This window comes from Pyrus communis, chromosome 7 (assembly GCF_041283825.1).
Source record: "Pyrus communis isolate YQ-2024b chromosome 7, ASM4128382v1, whole genome shotgun sequence".
Taxonomy (NCBI): Eukaryota; Viridiplantae; Streptophyta; class Magnoliopsida; order Rosales; family Rosaceae; genus Pyrus; species Pyrus communis.
This window is the reverse complement of record NC_142571.1, coordinates 24171530-24197990: the sequence shown is the minus strand read 5'-3', so window position 1 is coordinate 24197990 and position 26461 is coordinate 24171530. Positions and strand designations below refer to the sequence as shown.

The 26461-nt window shown below is 35.5% G+C and overlaps 1 protein-coding gene, 1 long non-coding RNA gene and 2 pseudogenes across 6 annotated transcripts; 1 reads left to right on the top strand and 3 right to left on the bottom strand.

Annotated features, from left to right (window-relative positions):
- Positions 1 to 7496: 7496 nt before the first annotated feature.
- On the bottom strand, positions 7497 to 8405 carry LOC137735614 (zinc finger protein ZAT11 pseudogene; annotated as a pseudogene).
- A 7984-nt stretch (positions 8406 to 16389) lies between these two features.
- LOC137733962 (uncharacterized) lies at positions 16390 to 21563 on the top strand. 5 transcript variants are annotated; one of them, XM_068473186.2, is made up of 6 exons: positions 16390 to 16603; positions 16815 to 17037; positions 19235 to 20731; positions 20829 to 20897; positions 20991 to 21189; positions 21271 to 21563. In XM_068473186.2, exons 2-6 carry the CDS (start codon positions 17035 to 17037, stop codon positions 21339 to 21341), a joined length of 1839 nt encoding a protein of 612 aa, XP_068329287.1. In that variant the 5' UTR covers positions 16390 to 16603; positions 16815 to 17034; the 3' UTR covers positions 21342 to 21563. The 5 variants fall into 5 exon arrangements, with proteins under 5 accessions (XP_068329287.1, XP_068329288.1, XP_068329289.1 ...); XM_068473187.2 differs by having other exon boundaries at positions 16410 to 16603; positions 16800 to 17037; XM_068473188.2 differs by having other exon boundaries at positions 16415 to 16603; positions 16822 to 17037.
- A 1133-nt stretch (positions 21564 to 22696) lies between these two features.
- Positions 22697 to 24421, bottom strand: LOC137734430 (WAT1-related protein At2g39510-like; annotated as a pseudogene).
- An 88-nt stretch (positions 24422 to 24509) lies between these two features.
- On the bottom strand, positions 24510 to 26337 carry LOC148695932 (uncharacterized). The gene is made up of 2 exons (XR_015964077.1): positions 25593 to 26337; positions 24510 to 24830 (listed from the first exon to the last, which is right to left on the bottom strand). It is a non-coding gene; the product is annotated as an uncharacterized LOC148695932 (long non-coding RNA).
- Positions 26338 to 26461: the final 124 nt, after the last annotated feature.

The window sequence follows — 26461 nt, the reverse complement described above, 5'->3', positions numbered from 1 at the left end:
TGGCCCTGGAGTCTTAGGAATTTCTCTTCCACGGGCCGGGTAAGGCGGCTGGATGGTGGAACCGTTGGTGTTGTGGGGTCAGGAGTAAGATAAGACCGGTCGTAAATCACTGCATGGAAGTTTGAACGTACAAAATCTGTTATCTTAGCAGCAGATCATCGAGGATCCCACACTAGTTTCAAGTTTTTGTTGGTCATCGTTTTTAAGGTAATTTGACCCAAGCATATTATGATTGTGTTGGCCAACTCTTAACGTTAGCACTTGTTTGATGTGACAACATAAGTGCGTAATACATAACATTAATTTTCTTTCTTAGATTCAATTTCGGACAAAGAATGATTTCGCACTTCAATTTTCTTTGTATGTGCATTCTCATGATTTTTCTTTCATTTATTATTTAAGACTAAAAATAAATACATGCGTTCAGAGGATAAAATAAATATACAGAAATCACCTTCATTTTCAGACAAGCAATTCAAATCCAACTCGATCAATTCTAACAATGGGGATGGGCAAATGGGGGAAGTCAACTTAGAGAGCATGAGATTTTGACAATAAAGCTAAAAACCGTCCAAGAACGTGTAATATTATGGGTTCTTTTTCTTCTTATTTTTTTTTGGTAAACAATATGCGTTCTTCTTATTCATTGCATTCTTGTTATTCTAAGTCAGAGTCAAACCAAAACACAAGTATTAGAGTTGCACCAATTTCTCAGCTACCCAATAGCATTATTCGCACTCAATGGAGTTTGAACTGGTTGCTTGTTCATTAATTCTTAAAGGAGAAAGAATCTGTTGTACACACACAATAGTATTTCTCATCACGCAATTTATTCTCAAGTAATTTATTATCGAAAATTTCTACCGCGAATCTCATATCATGCTTCTTTTTTCTCCGAATTGACTACTAGTGTTGGTTAATCAAAATTCTCGCCATCAAGAGAGGGAGCCCTTAGTTTAGGCCAGCCATGTCATTCATGCAATTCCTCCGTCCAAGCTCTTATTAGGCCTATACAATCAGTAATATATATTTTTTTTTTATCATTATTAAGAAGTGAGAGAGGGTTCCAAATTACTATAATAATTTAGGAGAGAGGAGTTTCGAATTCAGAACGCATTGATAGAAACCCGACATCGCATTTAATAGAATAATGAACCACATACATATACAATCAGTCACATTTAAAAATCTCTTTTAAATATAAGTTAAAGTCGGTAATAAATAAATGCTAAATTTATAGCCGGACTAGAGATGTATTTTTCTTAGCCTTTTTTTTAAAATTTTTTTGGAAACTTGTATTTTTCTTAGCCTTTTGGCTAACAACTAGAGCATAGATTAGTATTATCCAAAACCGTGTACATGTTTACGGTAAAGTAGTGACTTTCTGATAATAAATATACAAAGTCGTGTGGAAAGCACACAGCAAATTAGTCTTTCTGCTTTCTATACCACACGTTGTCTATATTATATTAACTTAACCATTGGACTGGCCCCTAATTAGTGGATAATTTGACCTAATTAATGTTTATGTTTGTACAACAAGGTATATAATTAGGCAACCATGTAAACCTAACCGTTTATATAAACGTTGACATTTGGCAAAGACGGTAGCAATGACATTAATATTACTGCATGCTGATTGGGACAGTGACGATAAAAACTTCATATTTTGATCAAGTTTTTAAATTTAGTTTTAATCATTTATGCTCAAGGATATAGCTATAGACATGGGTTACATTAGTTGATAAAGTAGTATCGACCCTCTTACATTCAGAGATGAAGCCAGAAAGATCCGTATAGATCGGGGTATCCTTAAATAAAAGAGTCACAAATTAAAAGATAAATAATTTACTAAACAAAATACTTATCCATAAGATTTTTCATACAACATATTATACTATCCCTCTACGCGATTTCATGTTTTGAAAGCGTTGCATGACACTTCATTACCAATATCATCAAATACTTGTCTAGAAAAAAAAAATCATGTTATCATTTATTCATTGGTCTCCCATCCAATTTTTCAATAAATTCTTTAGAAATTTCATGGCTGGAATTGCTCTTCCAAAGTTGGCATTAACAACCGGAAAAGTTAATGCTAATATCACACACATGTACATTTTTCTCCTGCCAAAAAAATTGAGTAAGGGCATCTGCCCCCTCTAGGCTCAAAGTGGCTCCGTCATTGCTTACATTCAAGTTTGAATCTCCATTCTCATGTATTATAACAATTTAAGACACGACATTAAGGGCACTTTTCTCGCTTTCTTTTATGCCTTCTTTGCTAGTAAAGAAAATAAATTAAGAAAAAATGTGATATCATCACCGAGAGCTGGAATTCTTAGAGCCAGGATAAATTATAAAATACAAGTGAAATTTTGTCTTTATTGTTGCAACTTCCCGATGAAATAAAAGCCATGTTTCTCATGAGCTCACTCCCTATTAGTCCAACCTCTATAAATTATAATTCCAACTTTTGAGCATGACAAAGAGACATGCAATATATGTTACAATATTAGGCGTCAGTCTAGTATTTCGGTATCTTAAGTCAGTACTAACCCAGTTCAATTTCCACACTACTAAGAGCTACGACCTTGTCTCGTAAATATATGAATATGGCTTTTGAGATCTTTTTATACCTTAATTTATTAAGTAATTTCTTATATATCCCTCTCTTCCTCTCCATTATTCAAACTAGTTGCATACAAAATAATTAATGAACATGCAGACTTTGAAGTGCACTCCGTTCAAATTAAAATGGAAATTTCGGATGGAAAACGATGTAGAAACTAATAATGCAATGGAATTGAGGATTCACTATTAGGGGAGGTCACCATGGCGACTACAAGGCTATAAATTCAATTACCAATTACTTCTAGACTTGGCCTACCATGGGTTGAAGAACATGTGATATATGTTTTGAGGATTATACTGGAAAGAAACTCAATCAAACTTCTATCATGTCATATAACCAACTAATTCCTAAAAAATATAAACTTGTATCAAATTAGGACTAGTAACAGAACTTGTAGCTTCATGCCCTGACTTGAATTGAGCTACTATTGACTTAGCTGCATACTGACTTATTTTGGATGAAAAACCTAACAGACTTAAGGGTATATGATAAATTAATGATTTTAGAAAGTTGATATGATAAATCGCTTAAACTTTTAGTGCATATGACAAATTGGTAAAAGTGTTTAAATTTATATGACATTTTAAAAACTTCCCCCAACTTTTATTGAAAAGTTTCACTTCTTATTGTATTGAGGTCTTTTTGATAAAATCTAAATTCTCGAACTGTACAGTTGATTAAGTTATGTCAGTATTGGTGTGCCTAGCTAGTAGTGAGTTGCTAACAAATCTTTTCACTACATTTTCCGCATGTCATCACTTACTCGATTAACATGTGCTTCGCATATTGTTTTTGGTCAGATTATTATTAGAATTCTTGTGTAAATAAAGTTATATATGGCCACATGTAGCGCGCGCACAGAGTATTTTTTTAGGGGTGTGTTATCCACACATCTCATTTTATTTCTCACACATCCCTTGATAATTTATGTCCATTGATCTTTTTCAATTCATCTGATCCGACGGTCAAAAATTAAAAAGGTGTGTGAGAAGTAAAATAAGATGTGTAGATATCACATCCTTTTTTTATATGTTTGTAAATCTATACGGACAATTACTCTTGTTAGGTAATATTAAGATATTTAATTATTTAGCGAATCTAACACTCTATTAAGTTGATTACATTTGCTTGAACGTGTGATTCAAATGTTTGACACGGTTGGCAATTGCTGCCCAAATTAGATAAAGTTCACGCCAACTAAGGAACTTCAGCCTGATCCAATCTTACTGTCCAGGTCTTAGTAATGTTTCAGTAGGAGTCTTGCAAAAACGTTTGACACGATTTCTTTTGTTTGGAAAAGTTGAACCAAAATTGTTTCCAATTGTACCAACTATTGAGCTACCAACGTCATCACCATCCTAGAAAATAATTTTTTACCTGAGCGGGAAAACTTGTTAAAACATAACACCAATATTAGGTAAATGTTAAGGGGTCATTCAATGACCATTTTATTTTTGTGTTTCGTTCTGATTCGAGTAGTACATGAGTTGGGTTTAGAACATCGGGAGATAGTTCTATTCCTATATTTACTCTTATTGAAGGGAGAACTGTGAGGAGCCAACCCTAGTAGGAGAGGATTGAGCTGGGCCAACCTATAGTGTAGATATAGGAGAAATACATGAGGGATATAGAAGAATAGAGGAAGGATGGTAGTAGAGATGTAGAAGTGTATAGAGAAACGCATACAAAATGAAAACCAAAAACAAAAATCTATTGTAAATCGTTTTCACTTTCAAGATTATGTTTTTATCCTTCACATTCTTTTTTCGTTCTTCCTATACCCTTTTTTGTTATCCCTTCACTCATATACTTTTTTCATATTTCAAACACAAAAAATAGACTTAAAATTAAAAACAAAATAATTATAAAATGAGTCCGAAAATTAATTGTCACATAATTGATTTCTAAGTATTCATATTTGTAAGACCCACAAAACAGGAACAACCAAAATCAACCTTCACCTACCCTTGGAGTCCATACTTTATGTGACCATATATTGGGACTATATAATAAAAAAATGATGACAGTGATGGGAGATCGAAAATGAGGTTAGTGATGATGGACGAGACACACAATTTAATTTTTAGGCAAAGTCAAGGGCAATTAAGTATCGTTCATACTATCTTATTAGCCAAGTAGGTTCAGCTTAATTATCAAAGAATCTATAGACTATTGTGCCCATGGTATTTATTTACCAAGGGAAGGGGAGTCATCACATTAATAAGTGCTACTCGTTTTTCTTTTTTCTTTTTTGGTGGGGAGGGAGGGTGGTGGTGGGATGGGATTCATCAACTACTCGTTTTAACCTTCTTGATTTTGTTACTGCTTCTTTATTTGGGAACTTTCATGCATCCATACATTGTAATAACACTATTTTATAGACAAATTCATGATGCATGCATTAGATTCCTATTCACTATTCACATTAGATTTGTAACTTAAATAATTAAGAGTTTTTACTCATATATCTAAAATCCTATATACATGTTCAACAAAACGCACCTAGTACAATTTCTAAATTCCAGAAGCTCTTTGGAAGTGATCCTAAAAAAGACTTGCACGAAAGCAACCCTATGATAAGATTTTCATTAATATACGTCTTGAAACGGCATCATGGTTTTGACTTTTTTGAAACTTAATCCTCCCACTTAAGAAGCGACTTGGGTTCAGAATTTATTTTCTTGTTGTTGAAGTGGTAAAGCTACTACTAGTTAAAATGGGGAGGTGGATTCAATGCAAATGTAAGAGTAAATGCTCTTAATCACTTAAATTATGAGTACTGATTATTTGGGATGTAGATAGAAAAAGTGGCTGCTGCTTTAGACATGAGAAAGTTTTTACAATAATCATATATGATTGTATTTTGCAACTATATATAGTGGATAATGCTAGGGAGATCAAATTTTTTAAACCAAATTGCAAACCAAATGATGTGTCACCAATAAGAAATATGCACATTAATCAACACTTAATTAATAATTCAATCATCTACAACCACATTATTTGATTTTAAAAAATTTGATCTCCCTAATATTACATATATATATATATATATATATATATATATATATATATAGAGTGATTATTTGAAGAAAGATTCTCAACCAATATTAAATACAAGATGTTGACTCACTTTGAATCAGCAGCTTTTCAAATCAGTTGACATGTTTATGTACAATATTGAACTAATTAACAAATTTTATTTGATTAACTACGTTGATTAGTTTCATTGCCATCAGAAATTACTTATTGATCAATATGTTCAAGAGATCAGACCAAGTAATTCTGGTAATCGATCTAATTATGTGAGGAAATTAATTACATGCTTTGATCAACTAATCATGACCGTCCTACTCAATACTTTTCTTCTTTTGTCTTGTTTATCCACAAACTCATAAATTTCGTAAATAGGGATCATGTACTAGTTGAATATCAGAGTGCGTGACGAACACGCTTATAAAATAAGAAGAATACTATTAAATAAATAAGAATGCCGAACCGGCTACAAACCCCCAAGAGGCTACATCGTGACTCACTTATTTCTCAAACTAAATGACAATCAATATTTATAGAGAACTAAACCTAAGAAACCCTAAATCGGATGAGCTAGACCCAATTCCTAAACTAACAAGGAAAATGCAAATACTAAAATAAACATAAATACTAATATTTTCCAACAACACCCCCTCCCCCTGGGGATCAAATTCATGGCGGTACACGACATGAGTTTGCCAACAGACGATGTGGATGCAAGCTTGTTATGCTAATTTCTTATGCCAATTTCAATAGGAAATTCCATCGGTGCAAGTGCAAGATTCCAATGTCAGTGCCAGTGTAAAATTTCCATGCCAATAGCAAGCTTTTGAACAAACCTGAACAAACAAGAAAAAAATCCAAATTTCACAACGTCACTCGAGTAGTCACCAGTCCAAACACTCAAGCAATCGTCACGGAGGACAACAACAGACTCCGAATCATTCAAATAAACCAACAGCCTCTGTGTGTGCCTTAGAGACTTCAAAAAAGCCAATCTTTTCTCCTTGCTCGTGTGGGCCTCAAAACCTAACCAATTTTTTTTTTTCAAAAACTTTTTCCTTTTCCTTTATTTTTTTTTTTTTTTTCCTCTCTTCCTTCTTTACTCCTGCTTTCTTCAATTCATGCAGCAACCAAGTCAACCAAGTTGAGCAAAATAAAGGCATTGCAGCAGATGGTTCGTGCAGATGGTGGTGGTGGCGACAAGAACGGATTCGACTATGGATGCTTTGCACGACAAACAAGCAAACAGATTTTTACCACCATGAACAACGACAATTTTCTAGACGAATCTAAAACGGAAACACAAACAGCGGAAGATGACGGAAAGAAAACTGATACAAACAAATTGACACCCATCAACTGATACCAAGTTGAATATCAAAGTGCAAGACGAACAAGCCTACAAAATAAGAAGAATACTATTAAATAAATAAGAATGCCGAAACGGCTACAAACCCTCAAGAGGCTACATCGTGACTCACTTATTTCTCAAACCAAATGACAAGCAATATTTATAGAGAACTAAACCTAAGAAACCCTAAACTAACATGGAAAACCCAATTACTAAAATAAACATAAATACTAATATTTTCCAACATGCAGTACTTAGTGTATTTTGATCCCTTGTTTCTCCGTTATTTTATTTTGTCAAACGATAGATTTTGTTAGATTAGAAGTTAGATTAGCCACTAACGAGATTCGAACCCATGCCATCATGCAAGGATCTCCTTTATTTTATTGAATAAAAACCAAAATAAACAATGGTGCGCATGGAGAGAAAATAAAAGTGTTTGGAGATCATTTCCCAAATAATAAACAAAACCAATAACAAAACAAAGGCATCCATATTGTGTATAAATTCTACAATGAACAAACACTGATGGATCGACCTATCGGTGGAACCAAAAAGAGAAGAACCGCGGTAAACCTCATCAGCAAACCCTACGTGATTAATTACAATCATACAAATGAATTAAAGCACCGATCATCTCTCTATATATATATATATATATATATATATATATATATAATTAGAAAAACCCAACAAGTGGAGCTGCTTTCCCTAGCTGAAGAATCTCCAAGTCATTCTCTAATGGCGTCAAGTTCAGATCCAAACACATAGCTCTCCTACCGCTATTCGTCTTCTTCAAAACTTGAAATACTTGCGCAGGCTGAGGATTCAGACTCATCGAACTCGAATATCGATCATGAATATTGCTAGTAGTATTACTACTGCTCAAGGCTGCCCTGTGCCTCCTCATGTGACCACCCAACGCCTGCCCTATAGCAAACTCTAGGCCACATATGTTGCACTCGTGTGTCTTGGGCTTTGGTGATGACCCCTGTGACAGGCTCTGGTCAGAACTATTGCTGTTTCCATCTCCTGATGGTCCGGTTAACCTGGGCTTCTTGTGGCTGGCTCGATGACCTCCGAGCGCTTGGAACGAAGGGAACTGGCGGTTACAGGTCTTGCACTCGAAAACCCGGCTAGGGGAGACGGAGAAGGAGTCATATTGATTATCGTTGTTGTTGATGCCACGGGACAGTAGCATCAAACAGTTGGCCACGGTTAGGCCGTGATCAAGCTCTCTCACATCTGCGATGCTTCTCTTCATGTTCATACACAAGAGATTGTATAAAATGAGGATGTTTGAACAAAAGGGTATGACTTTTTGGAACTTTGGTGATGATTGAACAGTTCAAAATGAACACATTAAAGGAATGGACCTTTTGGGGTTTAGGGGGTTTGGTATTTATAGGGAATATTGTTGGGTTTGCTACTTTTTCTTTGTAAGGTGATCAGTGAGATGGATTTTGACTTTGATAGATGTGGTTGCACAATTCAGAATAATGACAATAAAGTCGTTGTTTCTTGCTGGATAAGAAATTCATTTTCTTAAACAGGAGAGTAGTGTAATGGGGAATATATATATATATATATATATAGGAAATAAAAAATTAGGTTTTAAAATTTCTTGATTGGTTAGAGTGAATTGCAGGATATAAATTATAGGGAATAGAACCACGTAGTAATTGACTATGTAAGCATGACGTGACTACATATAGCAAGAAGTACTGCAGAACTAGTCTGCAGTGTGTCTTTCCTAGAATCTTCAACTTGAAGAAGATTTGCACATTTTTCTTGCTCTCTCTATGAAAGAGGAAGCATCCACGATGAGTCTGAGTCAGCACAGAAATCCAGAACAATGAAAAAGATAAGTACTGAGAAATTAATGCCAATTTTAGATTTAAAAAGACTAGAAGTTCAACCATAAAATACATAATTATGACTAATATCTGGGCTCTGCAATTAATTGGTAACTTTGCATTTTGATATATCTTTTCTAGTGGAAATGTTTCACACGTAGATGCATGATCATGTCTCGATGAATACCGAATAAATATTGTCCATGTGAATCCAAATATAATGCCTAAATCGCAAGAGCCTTTCATGCTCCATATGCATGTATCTTGCTTATACTTTTCTAGAGTTCTGGCATACTATAAATTAAGGACATGTATGATTAATTTTTTTTTAATATCTTAAAACGCAAAAGGAAAAAAATCAGTTGGTAGAGAAGTTTCATCCTCGTACCGGAGATGTTGAGTTCAATTTCACCATCTCTTACTATCGCCTAATATTAAAAAAAAAAAAATGTAAATAAGAACTCTTAAAATGCCTCTAAAGTAAACTAGTAAAATTAATACAATTAAGGAATATTGTAAGAAAAAATGACATATTTAACCCACCAATTAATACAATTAATTTTATTCTTTATAATCGAAATATGTGTGGTAAAAAGCTACTTTAGACATGATTAGTTTTAATTAGGTCTGGTTTAGTACTAAGGTGATTCTGAAAAAAGCTGGTATCAAAAAAAGCTGGGAGCTGTTTTTGTGTTTGGTAAACATTCAGCTTTAGCTTTTTTTTTCACAGTTTTGGATGAAAAAAAGCCAAAAATAAGAAGCTGCAAACCCCAGCTTTGAAAAACCGGCTTTTTTTCACATATGTTTTACATAAAAGTTTACCAAACACTATAATACTGCTTTTTTTTTTTTTTTTTTTTCTTTTCAAAAGCACTTTTACAAAAAAATTTACTAAACACTCTGCTGCTTTATTTCACAGCTGCTTATTCTCACAGCACAGCAGAAGCAGCTTTTTTTCAAAGCACAGTAATACCAAACCAACTCTTAATATGCGTGAGGTGCACCACCAACTATTTAATTAGTTATTTCAGATAACATGTTTATTGTCACTTTAGAGCAGTTAATCTTATTCATTATAGTTAACTATGTGTGATAAGAAAGTCACTTTACATGCGGCTAGGACCTAATTAATATGCATAGTTTGCACTCAATTATGCATATTTGAAGCTTATCTCAAAACTCTCTACCAAATGTTGAGGTGTCTTGTATGAAATTGAATACTCTAGCCTAATTAGGTTGTTAACTAGTCATCATCCCTATACTTAGTGTTGAGGTTGGCGAATCGTGTAAAGTCTTCTCTTCTCTTTTTTACGTGTCCCACAATCAGGGGAAAATACATGCAAACTGCCAATGTCATTTGCTTACGTGGGCTGCTTGCATACGCACAAATGGATAACGTCGCTTTATATACTGAATTACGGGTAAATTGTGTATGAACTGAAAGCCAAATCCAATAGTCTGACTGGCTGACTATATACATGCAGAGGTGTTAAAGTTGATCAATTATCTCTTAACAATATGAGAGTATAAAAAGTCTTCTCTGATGACCAAAACCCTAGCTACAATGGAGTAGTTGTGTTTGGGAGGTGGGGTGGGTTTGTTAGACTCTTTCTGTGAAACTTAAGAACGATGACCTTTCAAGCTTTCAACCAAATAAAGTCCAATAAATTGTGCTCAATTTGCAGACAATTTTCCTGTTAGGCAAATCCCGCGCTGCATGGCTTATACATTATGTGACTCTGCGTAAAAAGGTGTTTTATTTATTTATATTTCTAGTGGACTTTTTTTTTTATTGCGGTTTTAATTACCAAAAGACCACTAAACGGAAAATAAACGCCACCGGCGGCCAGTCAAATGCGAAATATAATTTTTTTTACTTTCTCAGACTTCCACCATATTACACTTGTTTCTTATTTCATTATCTCTTTTATTTTTAGATTAACGCGTTTTATAAGAATCTCTTTTCTTTTCATACCAAAGTCTATCCCAATCGATCTGGTGATAAATAGTAGTCAATTAGACACAATGATTTTTCCGAAGTAATACTCTGACAATGACTGATTTGGAATCTTTATATAATATCATGCATATGTATTAAGGTTTTTTCATTGACTGTGCATATATAATCATATATATATATAAGTTGGAGAGCCGTAGACTCCTTTATGTTAAGCCACATGCCTCGATTATTACTATGGGCATGTTTACTAATCCGTAATCAGATTGAGAAGAATTGAATTGAGAAAAAATTGGATTGAGGAAGGATTGAAATGAGGTGGAATCAGAATCAGATTCATATTGAAGTTGTTTACTAAAACTGTCTAGAATTGGATTGAGGATGATGTTGAGTCCATATAAGTTGTTTATTAATTCACTTCAATTGTAATTAATTGATTACTAAGTTGCCCTTACATAAATAAATTATTTTCATACTAATTAATTAAATTAAATTTCTTAATTAAATTTGTAGAATAAAATTTATCTATATAACAATATATATATATATATATATATATAGGTTTTATTTATTTATTTATTTATTAAAAGATGGTTATTTCCATCCATCCCTCACATCTCCATCTTTCCCATGCCTCCCTTTCATCCTGAAGGTCTAGTTGCATTACCCTCCACCCACTCTTGCCTTTGCTTGCCCTGTCTTTATCTTCCACCACCTTACGCCTCCATAGCCACCGCCCCATAGTTAGGCAATTCATGGTCTAGCGTGGATTGGTCTCGTCCCCATCTCGATCCTGGTCCACTACGTTGGTTAAGAGTGCAACGGTCGAATTCAGGTAAGAGTCCAGCGATTCGGTGAAACGTATGGAGATTAGGCTAGGTATGTGATGCGGCAGAGATGGAGAATGAGCATGGCTGGATGAGTGTCAAATGAAGGCAATGTTGGGATAATTAGAAACAAGAGAGGGCATAATTGGTAGAAGAAATCCATTCTGGATTCCTTAGGTGTCCAGGACTTGAAATACCTCCTTCAAGTAGGGAGCCCAATTCCTCCAAAATAAAGAGTGAGATTCCCAAATTGGTGTGGACCCCACATACAATTTAATTTCCTAAAGTTAAGTAAATGAAGGAGTACTCCGTAGTCGGAATACAATTCCTTAAATTGATTCTGATTACGACACGTAAACACGCCTTATATTCATTAGAGCAATTTCTTAACATATCTAGTTGATCAGTAGCCAAAGATATATATACACTAGAAAATGCTATTGTTATCACATTTTTCATAGGCTTGTTATGTTAACTCCCCATATATTGTTGAATACACTCCGGAAACTTAATACATCCCACATTTACTTTTTCATTTAAAATTTAGGAAAACTAACCAAAAAAGTCCTTAAAAACTTTAGTTTTAATCAAAAGGACAAATTAGTGTTGTAAGTGAATAGTACTAGGAGTGACTTTTTATAATAAAAATGTCCTTAATGTTAAAAGTGAATAGTACCATGAGTGTTTCGTTAAGACTTAATGTTAAAAGTGAATAGTACCATGAGTGTTTCGTTAAGACTTCCAAATATAATACACCTCACGTGTTTTCCTATAATACCCTCACACCCCACACTCTCAACATACACCTTACATTTTCTACATACACCCCACATTTTCTACATACATCCCGCACTCTTCACAATGGTTTCTTTCTTCATTTTTTGTCTGTGCTATGTACCATTTGTTACAAAATCATTCATGTCATATAATGATCGATTTGCTCAACTTTTTTCCTTAAATTATTGTTTAGTAACAAGGATTTGCTCAATGTTTTTCTAACTAGTGAACATTGATCAGCAAGGGGGTGTATCCTAAAAATGACAATTAATTTTAACCTTCATCCACCTATGATGGTACATTTTGAACGAGGTCTGGGCCACAAGTTTAGGCAACCCCACATAACTGGAATTAACTTCTTAATGTTTGAGGATACAAGGTTACTAAAAGTAGTGGACTTGGATATATATATATATCCTATAGCTGTGCCTTCCTGCCCATGATAGATCAGAGGGAAGCTTCGTGTTTATAACAACAAACTCCGAGATAACTCAGGCTATTTTAGAGGGAGAAAAGTGAATTCCAAGTTAGGGTTGTCAAGCAAATTCTTTGGGTGAATGGGATGAGGTATGAACTACAGGAGATATCTAGCATTAGTAATTTAGTTGAAGGTGATTTGCACAAAGAATGTGTAATTTGCTTGTCTGAACCACGAGACACAACTGAAAGCGCATGTAAAGGTCAACAATGCTTTGAAGAATGAGTGAATGTTTTCTGCCATTAGCATTTTGTAAGTTAATGGCATCCCACCCGCTGGGCCCTGAGGAATGAGTGGATCTGTTCTACAATGAGGGTTGAGATTGGTTTTGAGAGTTGAAATCTTGACAAAAGATAAATAATTTTGAAATATGCACGTTAGAAGTTATTTGGGGGTGTAGTTAATTTTTATTTTATTTTTTAAAATCCTTATAAGGTCAAAATTGTCATTGGATATTAGATGTATAAATCATTTAATATGGTGTGGTGTATTCAACATTAAGTGGAAAGCCTTTTTCATATCATATTTATAGCATCTCTCTTAAAAAAAGATGGGGAATCCCACCTCTACTATTGATACGGTACATATGAGGTATAAAAATGTAGTAAATGTAACATTACTTTATATTATATAGATGGAAGAGAGGATGCAGACCTAAACCTTGGAGTTAGTCCAAGTCACCGTGCATGAAAGAGGGTGGGGTGATGGATTAGGATCAAGATAGGTCTAACGTTCAAATCCCTCCAATATAACTGAAAACAATAATGCAATCCATTATCACCCTCTATCGTTTCAAAATCAAATTCAAGATCATAACTTTACTGGGATAACCCTAAACCCTAAACCCTATACCCTAAACCGTTTATGGTTCTGCTATTACATTTGTATTCGAACTATGCAGTGCATTGTCTATTTTTGGTTATGTTTTTACATTTAGATTCAGACTCTACAATATGGTGTTTATGAAATGGATATATATTTTTGACTTTTTTTTGTTTTCCAGCATAAATATTCAATATAATTAACTCATAGGACTAAAAAAAAAAAATGATAAAATTAACCTCTTCCAATTGCATATAAAATGTTCCTTACAACACAAGCATATGACCATGCATAATCTAATAAGCACATTTTCAGAGAAATTGTGAGCTATAGCTCTCATTTTTCAAGAATTCTGAAAAAAACTAAATAGTTGTATTTTAGGCATAAAATTTCGCATAATTCACTAATAAGACTCAATACACTGTAAAGACCGCTTCATATAACCTTTTTCTTATTGCTAGTGTTCTAAAAAACGGTTGAGGCAGCCGTCTAGGTGGTGCTTGGGCGCTAGGCGGTGGTGCTCTGCCGCGATTAACCCAAAATCATTTCTTAAATCGGCAAGGTTATTAGGCGGCGTAAATCGGCCGCTTGGGTGGTCTAGGCGGACGCTGGGCAGTTTGGCGACGAGAAAAGGAAGAGCTTAGAAGGAGGAAGGAACTCGAAGAAGAAGCGACGGAGGCCGCTGCGAAAATTTACAGAGCAAAGTTAATGGCTTTCCTCTTTCCAAGGAAGAGGAGGAAAAGGTAAAGCCAAAAAAATAATGCGTGTCCGCTTTCCAAGGCATCAATAAGGTTCCTCCGTTTGGGAATGTGGGAGAGATAGGGAGGAGGATAGGTGTCAAACCTCACACGTGGATTTTTATGAAATATTATCAAGCTTTTGAGATTTAAATGTTTATGAACCACCCAACCCACTACGTGAGGTTTTCAAATATTTATTGTTTAAAATTTGAATACTAATCATTTAAAATGTCTTCAATTATATTTGATCTCAATGAATTTAATTAATTTAACTTACTAATCATTCAAAATGTTTTGAATTTTTATTTCATTCATTAGAATTAAATTCATTTATACCATATGTAATAAATTTACTAAAAACTGACTAGGTCCCCGCCTAGTCTCCTAAGCGCTAGGCACCAGCCCCATCGCCTGACTAACGCCTAGCGTTTTTTAGAACCATGCTTATTGCGCACACAAAAGATATTGTGAAAACTCAATAATCACTTTTTTTTTTTCAATTTGTTTTATGAATTATTTACCAAAAAAGGATCACAAGACTGTCTTTTTAGTATCATTTCGCCGCACTATTAAACTTATTACAGTACATGCAAGTAAGAACACGAGCATACACTATTCAGCGCCTGGAATCAAGTTGCAATGGAGTACATCTCCTTTACCGTTTGGTTCGGATATTACTAGTGTTATATGGATTTCCAACTCACCCAAGAAGTTGAAGCCTTTGAATCCCCTTGGGGGTTTGCCTGTCCCTGACCTTTCAAAGCCATTTTTGATTCATCTTATCATTAAATTGTCCTCATTAACTACTAAAACTGCCAACTTTGTCTTTATATATTCTTGGTGTTTCCTTTTCTTAAGGAAAATATTGGAAAGTTGGACAAACTTTTATTCCTCTTTACTACACAAACAAACATGGGATGGAAGTAAAGGATTGTTCCTTGTTGACGTTTACAACATTTCCAAACAAGGCAGAATATATTTATTTCAGAAAATCATATTGTAAGTGCCTCGCATACTTCCAAAAGCGGGGTTCTGTCTTTATAATAATAGAGAAATTTTTTTAGTCGTAATTGTTTTCCTTAATCATATTTTTATCATTAGATATAGATGTCTTATGGTTAGATTTCTTGATATTTTAATAAACTGTAATATCTTTTGAATCATAACTTGTTTATGTTACTTCACATATGTGATCCAAAATGATGTTTTTTACATTAGAAATGGAACACTCCGTTAATCCATGGGAGACATATTTTTTGACTAATAGGTTACTAAGAATACCCAATGAATACATATGATAAAGAAAATGATAAACACACCTATTTTCTTTTTTGTTAAACAAAAGGGTCAAAAGCAGACAAAAGAGAAATTACAAAATACTGTCATGAGGTCAAGACGCCCTAGAAATATCAGACAATAATAACTTCTTACAAGAAGATGAAGCTTGCTCAAGATAGACTGTACTCAAAGAATGAGAGAGACTCATGTTGGCAACTCACCAGCAACAAAATTCATCTCCCAATAAATACGTCGAATATTATATTTCCAGTCACGGTTGCACGGAAAACTTGAATTAGTTGAGAGAGGATCCTCGCCGAATCTGCTTTGTGAGGATCCCGGATATTCTTCAATCACATCCGTTTATCGTACATCGTGTGGTCAATTTTCGTCAGGTATTGTTTATATTCAATTTTAAATAAAAAATTTACAATAATTTCTGATCACATAATGTACGATAAATAGATATAATTTAAGGATCCCCGACATCTTCACAAAAAGGATCCAGCGAGGATCCTCAGTGGAATCAGTTTACCAATAGGATATGACACATCTGGCAACTATGTGTTCGTTATGCATCCGCATCGTTGACACTCTTATATGTTATATCCAACGCATCTAATAAGCATGACTGGCCACGTGTAGCCGGACCATAAACATAAACGGTAGAGTGCTCCGTAGTAGACATTGCCACGGTTAAAACCCAAGCTCGCCGTTATCTTACTCAGACCCCAGTCCTTCTCTCACTTATTTCTCCAAAAAAAAAAAAAGAAAAAAGAAAAAAAAAAGAGAGGAAATTCTGTGTTCCGGCGCGGGAAAATCTCACCGGCGGGCGTTCCGGCGAAGGTACTCTTCCCGACCACTCTCATTCTTCTCAATTTCTAGGTTTTGCCCCCTCTGCTCTGTTTATCGTGCTTTCATACATGTAAATTGCGTATGTATAGGTTGTTGAAAACGCAGTTTGATCTCTTTGAGTTCTGTGTATTCCTCTCTATCTGTGTTGTCACTGCGCGCTCTCTTTGATCGAAGATCAAAATTTTAGGGTTTTTTTTTGCAGTGTACAGATTGATCGAGCAGAGGTTCCTGAGCTTGGAGTTGCATGGATTGCGATTGGTTTTTGTCAGTGACGTTTTGCAGGCGAAATGTCGTATAAGATGGTTTGGGTTTGACAGAGAGTGGAGGTTTGAGATTGGAGTGTGGGAGAAGCTGAGGTGGATAGTGTGGGAGCGTGTTCATTGAGTTGTGCTGTGGTGACTCAGTGAGCCTTTTTCAAACAAATGGTAGACTCTGAACTCTGATTGAAGCTTTCTAATGGCGGTGTCATATAGAAATTTTATGGTTATCTTATTTGGGGTTTTTGATATCATTGCACCTGAGAGGTATCTTGCTTTTGATCAACAATGGTGCTGCTTGTTTTGCAGCTTCTTCTCTGTGTGATTGTTACTCTTTTCTATCTATTTTCGGTCTTTGTAAAATGGGTGTTTTCATGTGCGCTGGTCATTTTAGATTGACATAATCGTGTCTATTGTTGTTGATATTTTCAATCTGATCTTGAAACCCGCTCTCGTTTTGATTGTTTGAAAATGTGAAACTTTTAAATGAAAAATGACGATTGGCTTATATGCCAAATGGAAGGCCATGTGCTTTTTCTACAGAATTATGGTATTTGATATCTACATGCTTGACTTCTGGTGATGATACTGAAAATTATCTGTAATTTCCTTCTCGTTATATTATTTACTAATTTACATTCATAGAATTCAATTTAGACGATGGAGTCTGCTGCGAAGGTAAAGTGGGTATGTTAGTAGCTATATCCAGTGATTCTGGACCTCAACGTACGCATATGGGCAAGCAAAATGAACTGGATATGCATTTATCCCTGAGCATCTGTTTTCTTACTAGAATGCGTCAATGGTTATTACTGACTGTGACTGTTAATTGCGTAATGCGTCTTAGTAATTAGCAACAATGTCAAATCTTTTTGAAAAACATTATTGAGAGATTTGTCATTTAAAAGTAAAGGAAAGCACTTAGTTAGCAGCTTTCAGGAGCCTTAAGTTTGATACCAGTTATGTTGAGTAATAGTAAGATCAGAATACCTGAATAAATTTGCAGTAGTGACCAGTTAAGCAGCATTACAACTTTGGATTATAGGATAACTTGTTTAACTTGGACCGCTAAGTGTGTGGGATCAACATCAAGCACTGAACGATTACCTCTTCTATAGTAAAAATTTGTAAAAAAAATGTGCGCTAACATTGGATTATTAGATGTATATTAGATCGTTTCCTATCGATTTAAGATTCTAGTATCGTGTATTTATTAGCTATATAAGAGTTAACCTAGGCTTTCTGCATTTACTGATGTTTCATTTCATTACCCTTTGAATAGGGACATTTCCTCTCATAGCTTGCTGAGCACAGCTGAAAAGAAATATAAATTACTGACAAAGTCCATAAAATTACTCACAAGGATCATATTTATTCTTTAATGGTCATGTACATTTGTTCTTACAAATGATTTACTTACCAAATTGCTGAAGAAATCTACTCATGGTTAGATGTATCTGATCATACTAGCTCAGGAAGCTTTATCTAATGGGGACCGACATGATGCAAAGGTAGTCTGTGGCAAATGAATGCCTAAGAATTTCCTTAAAAAAGTTTCTACGATTAGCCGCAACTTGCTGTTCTTTTTGCCAAATCCAGCCTTTTGTTGATAGTAATACCAAGTATGTTGGTCCTTCGTGTCAGTGCTTTTTGTTATTTGAATTTTTTTTGTGTACCAATTAGTTTCAGAAACCATGCATATTAGGAAGTTGTTCTTTAACGTTTGAATTGCCTACAACTCCGCAAGGCAAAATTTTCTTTATCTTCCATCATAAAATGATTTCTCTCCAAGTCCCTTTACATTATGTAGGAAAATATTTAATGCTTCAGAGCATAACTGATTGGGACAGATTTCAAAAGAAATTTGTTAATAGTTCCATCGTTATGGCCAAGACTTGGATTGTTAGCACTACTTGCAAATTTTCTTCTAAGTGGAATTAATTTTCATGGTACTCAATTTTGTAAATTTTATTGATACGTCAAATGATAAAATTGCATTTGGTTGTCTAGGAGAGCATATCTGGTGGGAATTCAAAAATTTATAAAAAATAAGCTATTGGTGAATCATGTGTGTTTATCTTCTTGGAAGATATGAATCACGTATGATTTCATTTGATCACTCTTAAAGTGCAACATTAAGTGGTCCTGTAGAATCGATCTGTTTATCCTTCTGTCTTTATATGCATTTTTCCTCCATTTTCAGATGCAATTATTCTAATGAATATGTTTGTGTTTGGCATCTCATTGCCCTATTCTGTATCGGTAGTTTAGTCCTAGCTGGGGTTTACTTGCTTATATGTCCTCTATCTACTGTTCTTATTTTAACATTTTGTCATTCAATCTGAACAGTATTTTTCTTTGGCAGTCTTTCCAACCCAAAAGTTCTTGGACTCCGAGAGATTCTAGCTGTCTAACTGATGGAGAGATGGGTTATGACAATTCTTCCAGATTAGATTCAAGGCGTGGTCACCCGTGGTTTATGGATTCCAATGGGCCGGAGCTCTTCAACAACAAGAAGCAAACAATGGAGTCTGTTAATGGCAGGCCAGTTTCAGGGACGGGTTATGACAATTCTTCCAGATTAGATTCAAAGCGAGGTTACCCGTGGTTTGTGGATTCCAATGGGACGGAGCTTTTCAACAACAAGAAGCAAGCAATGGATGCTTTTAATGGCAGGCTAGTTTCAGGAGTTCCACATTTGGCTGTTTTCCCGTGGGAAAACACTTCAGGGTTTCAATCAGTTCCAGGTCAATTCACTGATCGGCTTTTCGGAACTGAGCCAGTACGGACAATCGACCCAGGTGAGAGGAACATTCAATCCGTTGGAAATGGAAATATGAATTTGGGAAGAAAGGGTTTTGAGAATCAATATGGAAATGATTCGTCAATGGGTTTGTCAATGTCTCACTCTATCGAAGACCCCTCATCATGTCTCAGTTTTGGTGGAATCAGAAAAGTGAAGGTCAATGAAGTTAGGGACTCTGAGAATGTAGTGTCTGCATCTATGGGGCACTCCTACATTAGAGGAGACAACACTACAATTTCAGTGGGTACTGCGTATAATAAGAGCAATGAAAACAGCATATCTTTGGGTTCGACTTATAACAATGGTGACGAGAATGCAATCTCAATAGGGCCTTCCTTTAATAAGGCAGATGAAAATTTCATTTTAATGGGTCACACCTACAGTAAGGAAAATGGGAATTTCACATTGATGGCTCATAATTATAACAAGGGCGACAATGGTGACTTATCAATTGGACGGCCCTTTGACAAGGAGGATGGAAGATTTATATCAATAGGCCAGTCATATGAAAAGGGAGATAGCAGTTTCATTTCGTTAGGTAGCTCTTACAACAAAGGTGATGAGAGTTTTGTTTCTAGTGGTGCAACATATAGTAAAGCAAACGAGAATTTCATCTCAATGCCTCCGACATATAACAAGGCAGATTCGAATGCTGTACCAACTGGTCCTCCCCATTATAAAGGAGATAGCAGTTCTACGAGTCATAATTACAATAAGAGTGAGAGCACCACCATCGCTTTTGGAAGTTTTCATGATGAACTCGACACAAATCCTTCTGGCAGGATCATCAACAGCTATGATTTGCTGACGAGTAGCCAGAACACAGCTCAACAGTCAGAAGAACCTGGCCTGAAGGATCCAGTTCGGTCACATACGGATCCAAATGTAGGTGAAGCTCTGCAAGTTGATTCTAAAACTGATATGGTTCCAAAAATTAAAGAGCCAAGAACTGCTAGGAAAGCTCCTCCAAACAACTTCCCTTCAAATGTCAAAAGTTTGTTATCAACTGGTATGTTTGATGGTGTTCCGGTGAAGTATGTTTCCTGGTCACGGGAGGTAAGCTGATAACTATTGATCATTCTGATTCTTTTGACAGGTGATTAATTTTCTGTATTAATTCCTTGATTTGACTTGTATATGTTATCATCTGCAGAAAAACCTCAAAGCAACAATAAAAGGGGCCGGGTATCTTTGTTCCTGTGATCAATGCAATCACCCAAAGGTAAGAACTCTTGTTTGATTCAACTGCTTTGAAGCTAACGAATTTTTGATCTGAGATTTATAAATTAGCTTGAACATTTATTGTATGATGCAGTCTCTTAATGCTTATGAGTTCGAGCGTCATGCTGGTGCCAAGACCAAACATCCCAATAATCACATCTACTTTGAGAATGGAAAGACCATTTATGCAGTAGTTCAAGAGCTGAAGAACACACCTCAGGACGTGCTGTTTGACGCCATTCAAACTGTAACAGGGTCTCCTATTAATCAGAAGAATTTCCGCATCTGGAAAGGTGATGAATAATTAGATAATTTTCGGAGTGACCTGTTTAACACAATTCCTCTCACACAATCTCTATTTTTGCCTGTTTCAGCATCATATCAAGCCGCAACCCGTGAACTTCAGCGTATCTATGGAAAAGATGAAGCCGCTGCACCTTCTTGACATCGGAATCTTCCTAGTTAACTTTCTTGGGGGTAAATTAAGGTGTGATCGTGCGTAGCAACATACAGCTTATAGTAAATTACTAAGTTATAGACCTAAATTTGAATACTGGATTTGGTGGATGGTTTACATGTATTTTAGCTATATGAAACCTTTCATATACAAATAGAATTTCGGATTTTGGATGGTTTATTATCTATCTAATACTTGATATTGTGAGTACTTATTTTGCTCCCTGAAAAATCTTTGAAGTAACCACACAGAGTTGACCGCTTTCAAATTGAGAAGCATTATCTTCAGGCTGATAGATGATGCAGTCTCTCTTTGGAGGGCAACTATTGTTTGGGCTGGTTATCTTGGTCCTGCCATTAATTAAATAAATTTGAGGTTTGTATAACATGTTATAACACGAGTGGGTTGGATATTAATTGATATCTTCAAGTAAACTCGTTTTGTTTTACAGGATTATTTCGAAGTAGACTACTTTCAGGAACTAAGTTAGATTAAGCTAGACAAATTTAGTAAAGTGTTTAATGCAGTGTCAAACTAAGAAACAGAAAAATAATAAATTCTAATATTATATTATTCAGTTTTGTCTTTTTTATTGTCAAATGATAGATTTGTTAGATTAGGGAGCCGATGAAGTTCGAATCCACACCGTGGTGTAAAAACAACACTTCTCTTCACCATTGTGGTAGAGGGCCACTTGCACTTCTGTTTTTTTTTTTTTTTTTTTTTTCATGCTAGAAACATCTCCTTTCCTATTTTTCTCCGTTCTATCTCTTTTTATTCCTAATTTTTCTCCCCCTCCCTCTTTTTTCCCCTCACCCTCTTTATGCATAAAATGGAGTTATATCTTTGTTAAGAAATCGTTTTCGAATTCACTGCACCGTTCATCTCTAGAGATGAAACCAGATTAGAACAATGTTTAGTGAGTCTTTGATTAACCTAATCCGTCCAGCGAAGCTACTCATAGCTGTGATTCTCTTGCAGTGTGTCTATGCAGGTCAGAACCTGAGTCTTTGTTTTAGCTGAGCACATGTACCTTGGAAGGTATATGCAGTAATATATATATTTTTTTTACAGCTTCATTTGCCTAGTGAGAATTTGGAAATAATTTCTTACAGTTACCTTGCAGTATTCTTGGGGCCATAGTTATATTTGTTGGGTATATCTAGTTCTATGGGGAAGAAGAAAGATAAACCTCCATCTCTTGGAGCATTCTCCAATAGGGTGTTTTTCAAGTTTTAAAGCATCCACGAGAACTTGAGAATCTCCTTCAACAACCTTTTCCCCACATTGTTCAAGCTTTCCAATCTATTAATTAAATACCGCAAAATAATGATCATGTTTTTGTTAACAACTAGGAAAATAAATTCTTTTGCATAAACCCTTATGCAGAAGAGAGTGATTTCCCCTAACGTGGACTTTTCATATTCCCATTTGTTGCTGATTTGTAGTCATCTCTTCATCATCTGGTGCTTGATTCTGACTTTTTAATGAATGAGATGGAGGTTTATCTTTCTTCTTCCCCCATAGAACCAGATGTAGCCCAACAAATATAACTATGGCTCCAAGAATACTGCAACGGATAACAGTAAGAAATTATTTCCAAATTCTCACTCGGCAAATGAAGCTGTAAAAAAAAATTACTGTATATACCTTCCAAGGTACATGTGCTCGGCTAAAACAAGGGATCCCATAATTGCAGTAGTTACTGTGCCTAAGGGGTTAAAAGAAGAATAGTAAACAGGTCCCTTTTCTTTGTTTACCACTCCCATGATATAATAATTAACCCCAGAGAGTATTGCCTGCGGCAAAACCACTTCTGTGAGTATAAATTATAATTTATTGGTTCAAGAATTTGAAAGAGAAAAAAATGTTGAACAAAAGATTTCTTACCCCATAAAATGATGCCAAAAGTTTGATGTCAAATTGTATAGATCAGACTGGATTAGGCATTCTCCGTTCCATGAAAAGGGCAAGTATTGCGGCTTCAACAACCAGACCCCAAAAGCATGTAAAAGCTGTGAGGGAGAACTCACAAGGGTATGATCTTAGTGTAAAAGCCTGTGTTTTTTATTAGAATTGACCATCATATACTTTTTACTTAGATGAGAAAAATATGGAGTTATTACTGATACTTAAAAAAATCATCTCCGCACTCTTATATGTCTACAAAAAAATATAAGGGGAGTTTTGGAGTACTATTAACAGTTTTCTGAAGGAAAAAAAGAAGATCTACGGTGTCGATTTGAGAGTTCTTACTTGCAAAATGATGAAACAAGACCAGAAGAAACAAGATGCAGCAGTCACGAGGGTTTGAATCACTTTGCAACTGGTGATGATCATAATTTAGATCTTTGCCCTTTGTCCACGGAAAATTAAGTTCCGGTCCTTTGACCAGACTCAAAATAATAGCTCCCCCAACCGTGACTACGGTCCCCGCTACCTTTGCTTGGCTATGAAGTTCCCTAATGTTTACTTTCTCAAGCCTGCAAAACCATGATAAATTCATCTGCTTAAACTGTGCGTTTTGTCTGTGTGTTACCAAGGCAAGGTGTTATAAATCATACCTAAAGATCATGGCCATGAAAAATGCAATTGCAGGAAGAATATTGAACATGGCAGATGTGAAAGTAGCTGTAGAATATGACATTGCCATGTAGAAGAGGTTCATGTCAAGCACAGGGCTGTAAAGTGAACAAAAAGCACTTCAACTAAGATCGTTTTGAATTGCTTAGCTAAACGTTAATGTTACCCTTAACGGTTAAGAATCTTACTCGAAAAGGCTAAGCAGCATAGTCTTAGCAAGGATGGAAAAGGTCATCTTCGGCCGCGATTTCGTGGTGATTAATCTTAATGATTAGCAATATTTTCTAAACATGTCAATTTTCGTGCATAGATATTGAGAGAGCAAACCTATCCAAAATGAGAGCGAAGGGAGAAATGAGAACAGTTGCAATAGCCATTCTGTAGACTAAGAATACATAATGGCTCATTCCCTGGTTTAGAGCAAGCCTAGCAATTACGTTCTGACCTGCATAGCCACACTGCAATAGAATCACAGCTATGAGTAGCTTCTATTAACAGAAATGAAGAAAAACACAGAAATGTAGAAAGAGCATGTATCGAAGAAGAAAAGATAGAAGGGAATAAGAGAGAGAGAGAGAGAGAGAGAAGGTAATTGATTACATTGATACTGACTGAATGTTTACAACTATGAGAATACAGTTTATATAGCCATCATGACTAGCTTGCAGCCTAAACTATTTAACTAACTAATTCGATAACAACTCTAACAACCTTTCGGCACGTGGATATTGCCAACATCCCCCCTCTATCTCAATTGGGACTTCCCAGTTTGAGATTGAATGAATACTTTGAGAAATGCAGAACAATGAAATCCTTCTTGTCGAAGTACTCCTAGCCTTGCTCCCATCATCAATTAATCCTCTGTTCTTGGTGTTTAAAGTTGTCTTCATGCATCTGCATTATCAATTAATCCTCTGCTCCCATCAAAGAATTTCAGCCCCTCAAACTGATTTCTACACCGCTGTAGCCACTATTTTCTTTGCGATAAGGTTTCCAATATTTCACAATCAACATTCCTAGAAGACCTTCAATTTTCACAGATTCCACTGTATTTTCAGAAATCAAGAAACACAACCTTCTTTGGCAATTGGCCTTCAATGAAGAAAGGAAACAAGAACTGCACTCCGGCAATCGGCCTTAATGGAGTTGCACACAATAACAACAAACAAAACTTTTCAAGAACATTACTCCGGCTATCGGCCTTTAAGGAGTAACACACAATATCTGAGACAAAACTTTTCACTCTGGCTATCGGCCTTATGGAGGAAACAAATTGCATTCAACACACTCTTGGCAATCGACCTTTTTCGAGTGCACAAATCTCAAACAACCAAGAACTAATCACGCAACAAAAAGGAATGGCTATCGGCCTTAACAAATAAACTTGCATACAAGAAACCCTATTGAAGAAAACAAATTTTCACTGCGGCATTTAAGCAAACAGATAGAGTGCAGAATTTAATAGCAAAACCTAAGACTCGAGCTCGTGATCGGAAAACCCAATCAGAGAACCTCCACCAAACCACCAGCTACCAGAAAACCCTGACGAATAGAAAGAAGCCCTCAATGATCACAGAGGAAGAACATTCTCGAAGATCGAAACAATTATTCAAACCCATAAAAGATTATCAAAAATGAGAAGATTTTGTGCCTTACTTTGGATGAAACTCGTTCCATTTCTACAAATCTTTTAGTTGTTATGTCGTTGTCTTTGCAAGGGGAAAGAAATTTGGGGAATTTGGAGAATGGCAAAGTACCCCAGAGGGAAGAGAGTCAAATTCCACATCAAGCTGCACAAATTTTGAACTATCCTCCACACCAGCTACCAACACAACAATTCGGAGTTCAACTAAGGGAGACAACGATCCGAATCATAGCAAGCAATCAGACTATTAAGGTTAGAACTTCAAGATGCCGCAGGCTTGTGATCTCTATCGAGGTAGAGAGGAGGACCAGACATAAGATCAACCAAGAAGTTACAGTACCATCGCCGAAGCAACGAAGAAAATCTAATGAAAAACGATGAAAACGACGAAATCTAATGAAAAACGGAACCACCAGAATCCATGGCGTGAGCCTGGTGGCTCTGATACCATATTAACAGAAATGCAGAAAAACACAGAAATGCAGAAAGAGCATGTATCGAAGAAGAAAAGAGAGAAGGGAATAAGAGAGAGATAAAAAGTAATTGATTACATTGATACTGAACTAATGTTTACAACTATGAGAATACAATTTATATAGCCATCATGACTAGCTTGCAGCCTAAGCTATTTAACTAACTAATTCGATAACAACTCTAACAACCTTTCAGCACGTGGATATTGCCAACAGCTTCGCCGGACCGATTAGGTTAATCAAAGGCTCACTAAACATTGATCTAATCTAGTTTTATCTCTGTAATTAAACATGAAACAAAAATTAAGAGCTGTATATATAATGTGTAGAGGCTATAGTCTTGATTCATTATATAGACTCCTAGCCTCAGAGTTTCTCAAATTCAAGTACTCAACCAATGCAGTGAA

Bases quoted from the DNA above. Each gene is read 5' to 3' on its own strand.
- LOC137733962 (XM_088696632.1), top strand. From the start codon at position 18,321: ATGTATCTGATCATACTAGCTCAGGAAGCTTTATCTAATGGGGACCGA. The intron at 20,732-20,828 runs GTAAGCTGATAA...TATCATCTGCAG, and splicing joins ATGTTTCCTGGTCACGGGAG to AAAAACCTCAAAGCAACAAT. The intron at 21,190-21,270 runs GTGATGAATAAT...TGCCTGTTTCAG, and splicing joins GAATTTCCGCATCTGGAAAG to CATCATATCAAGCCGCAACC.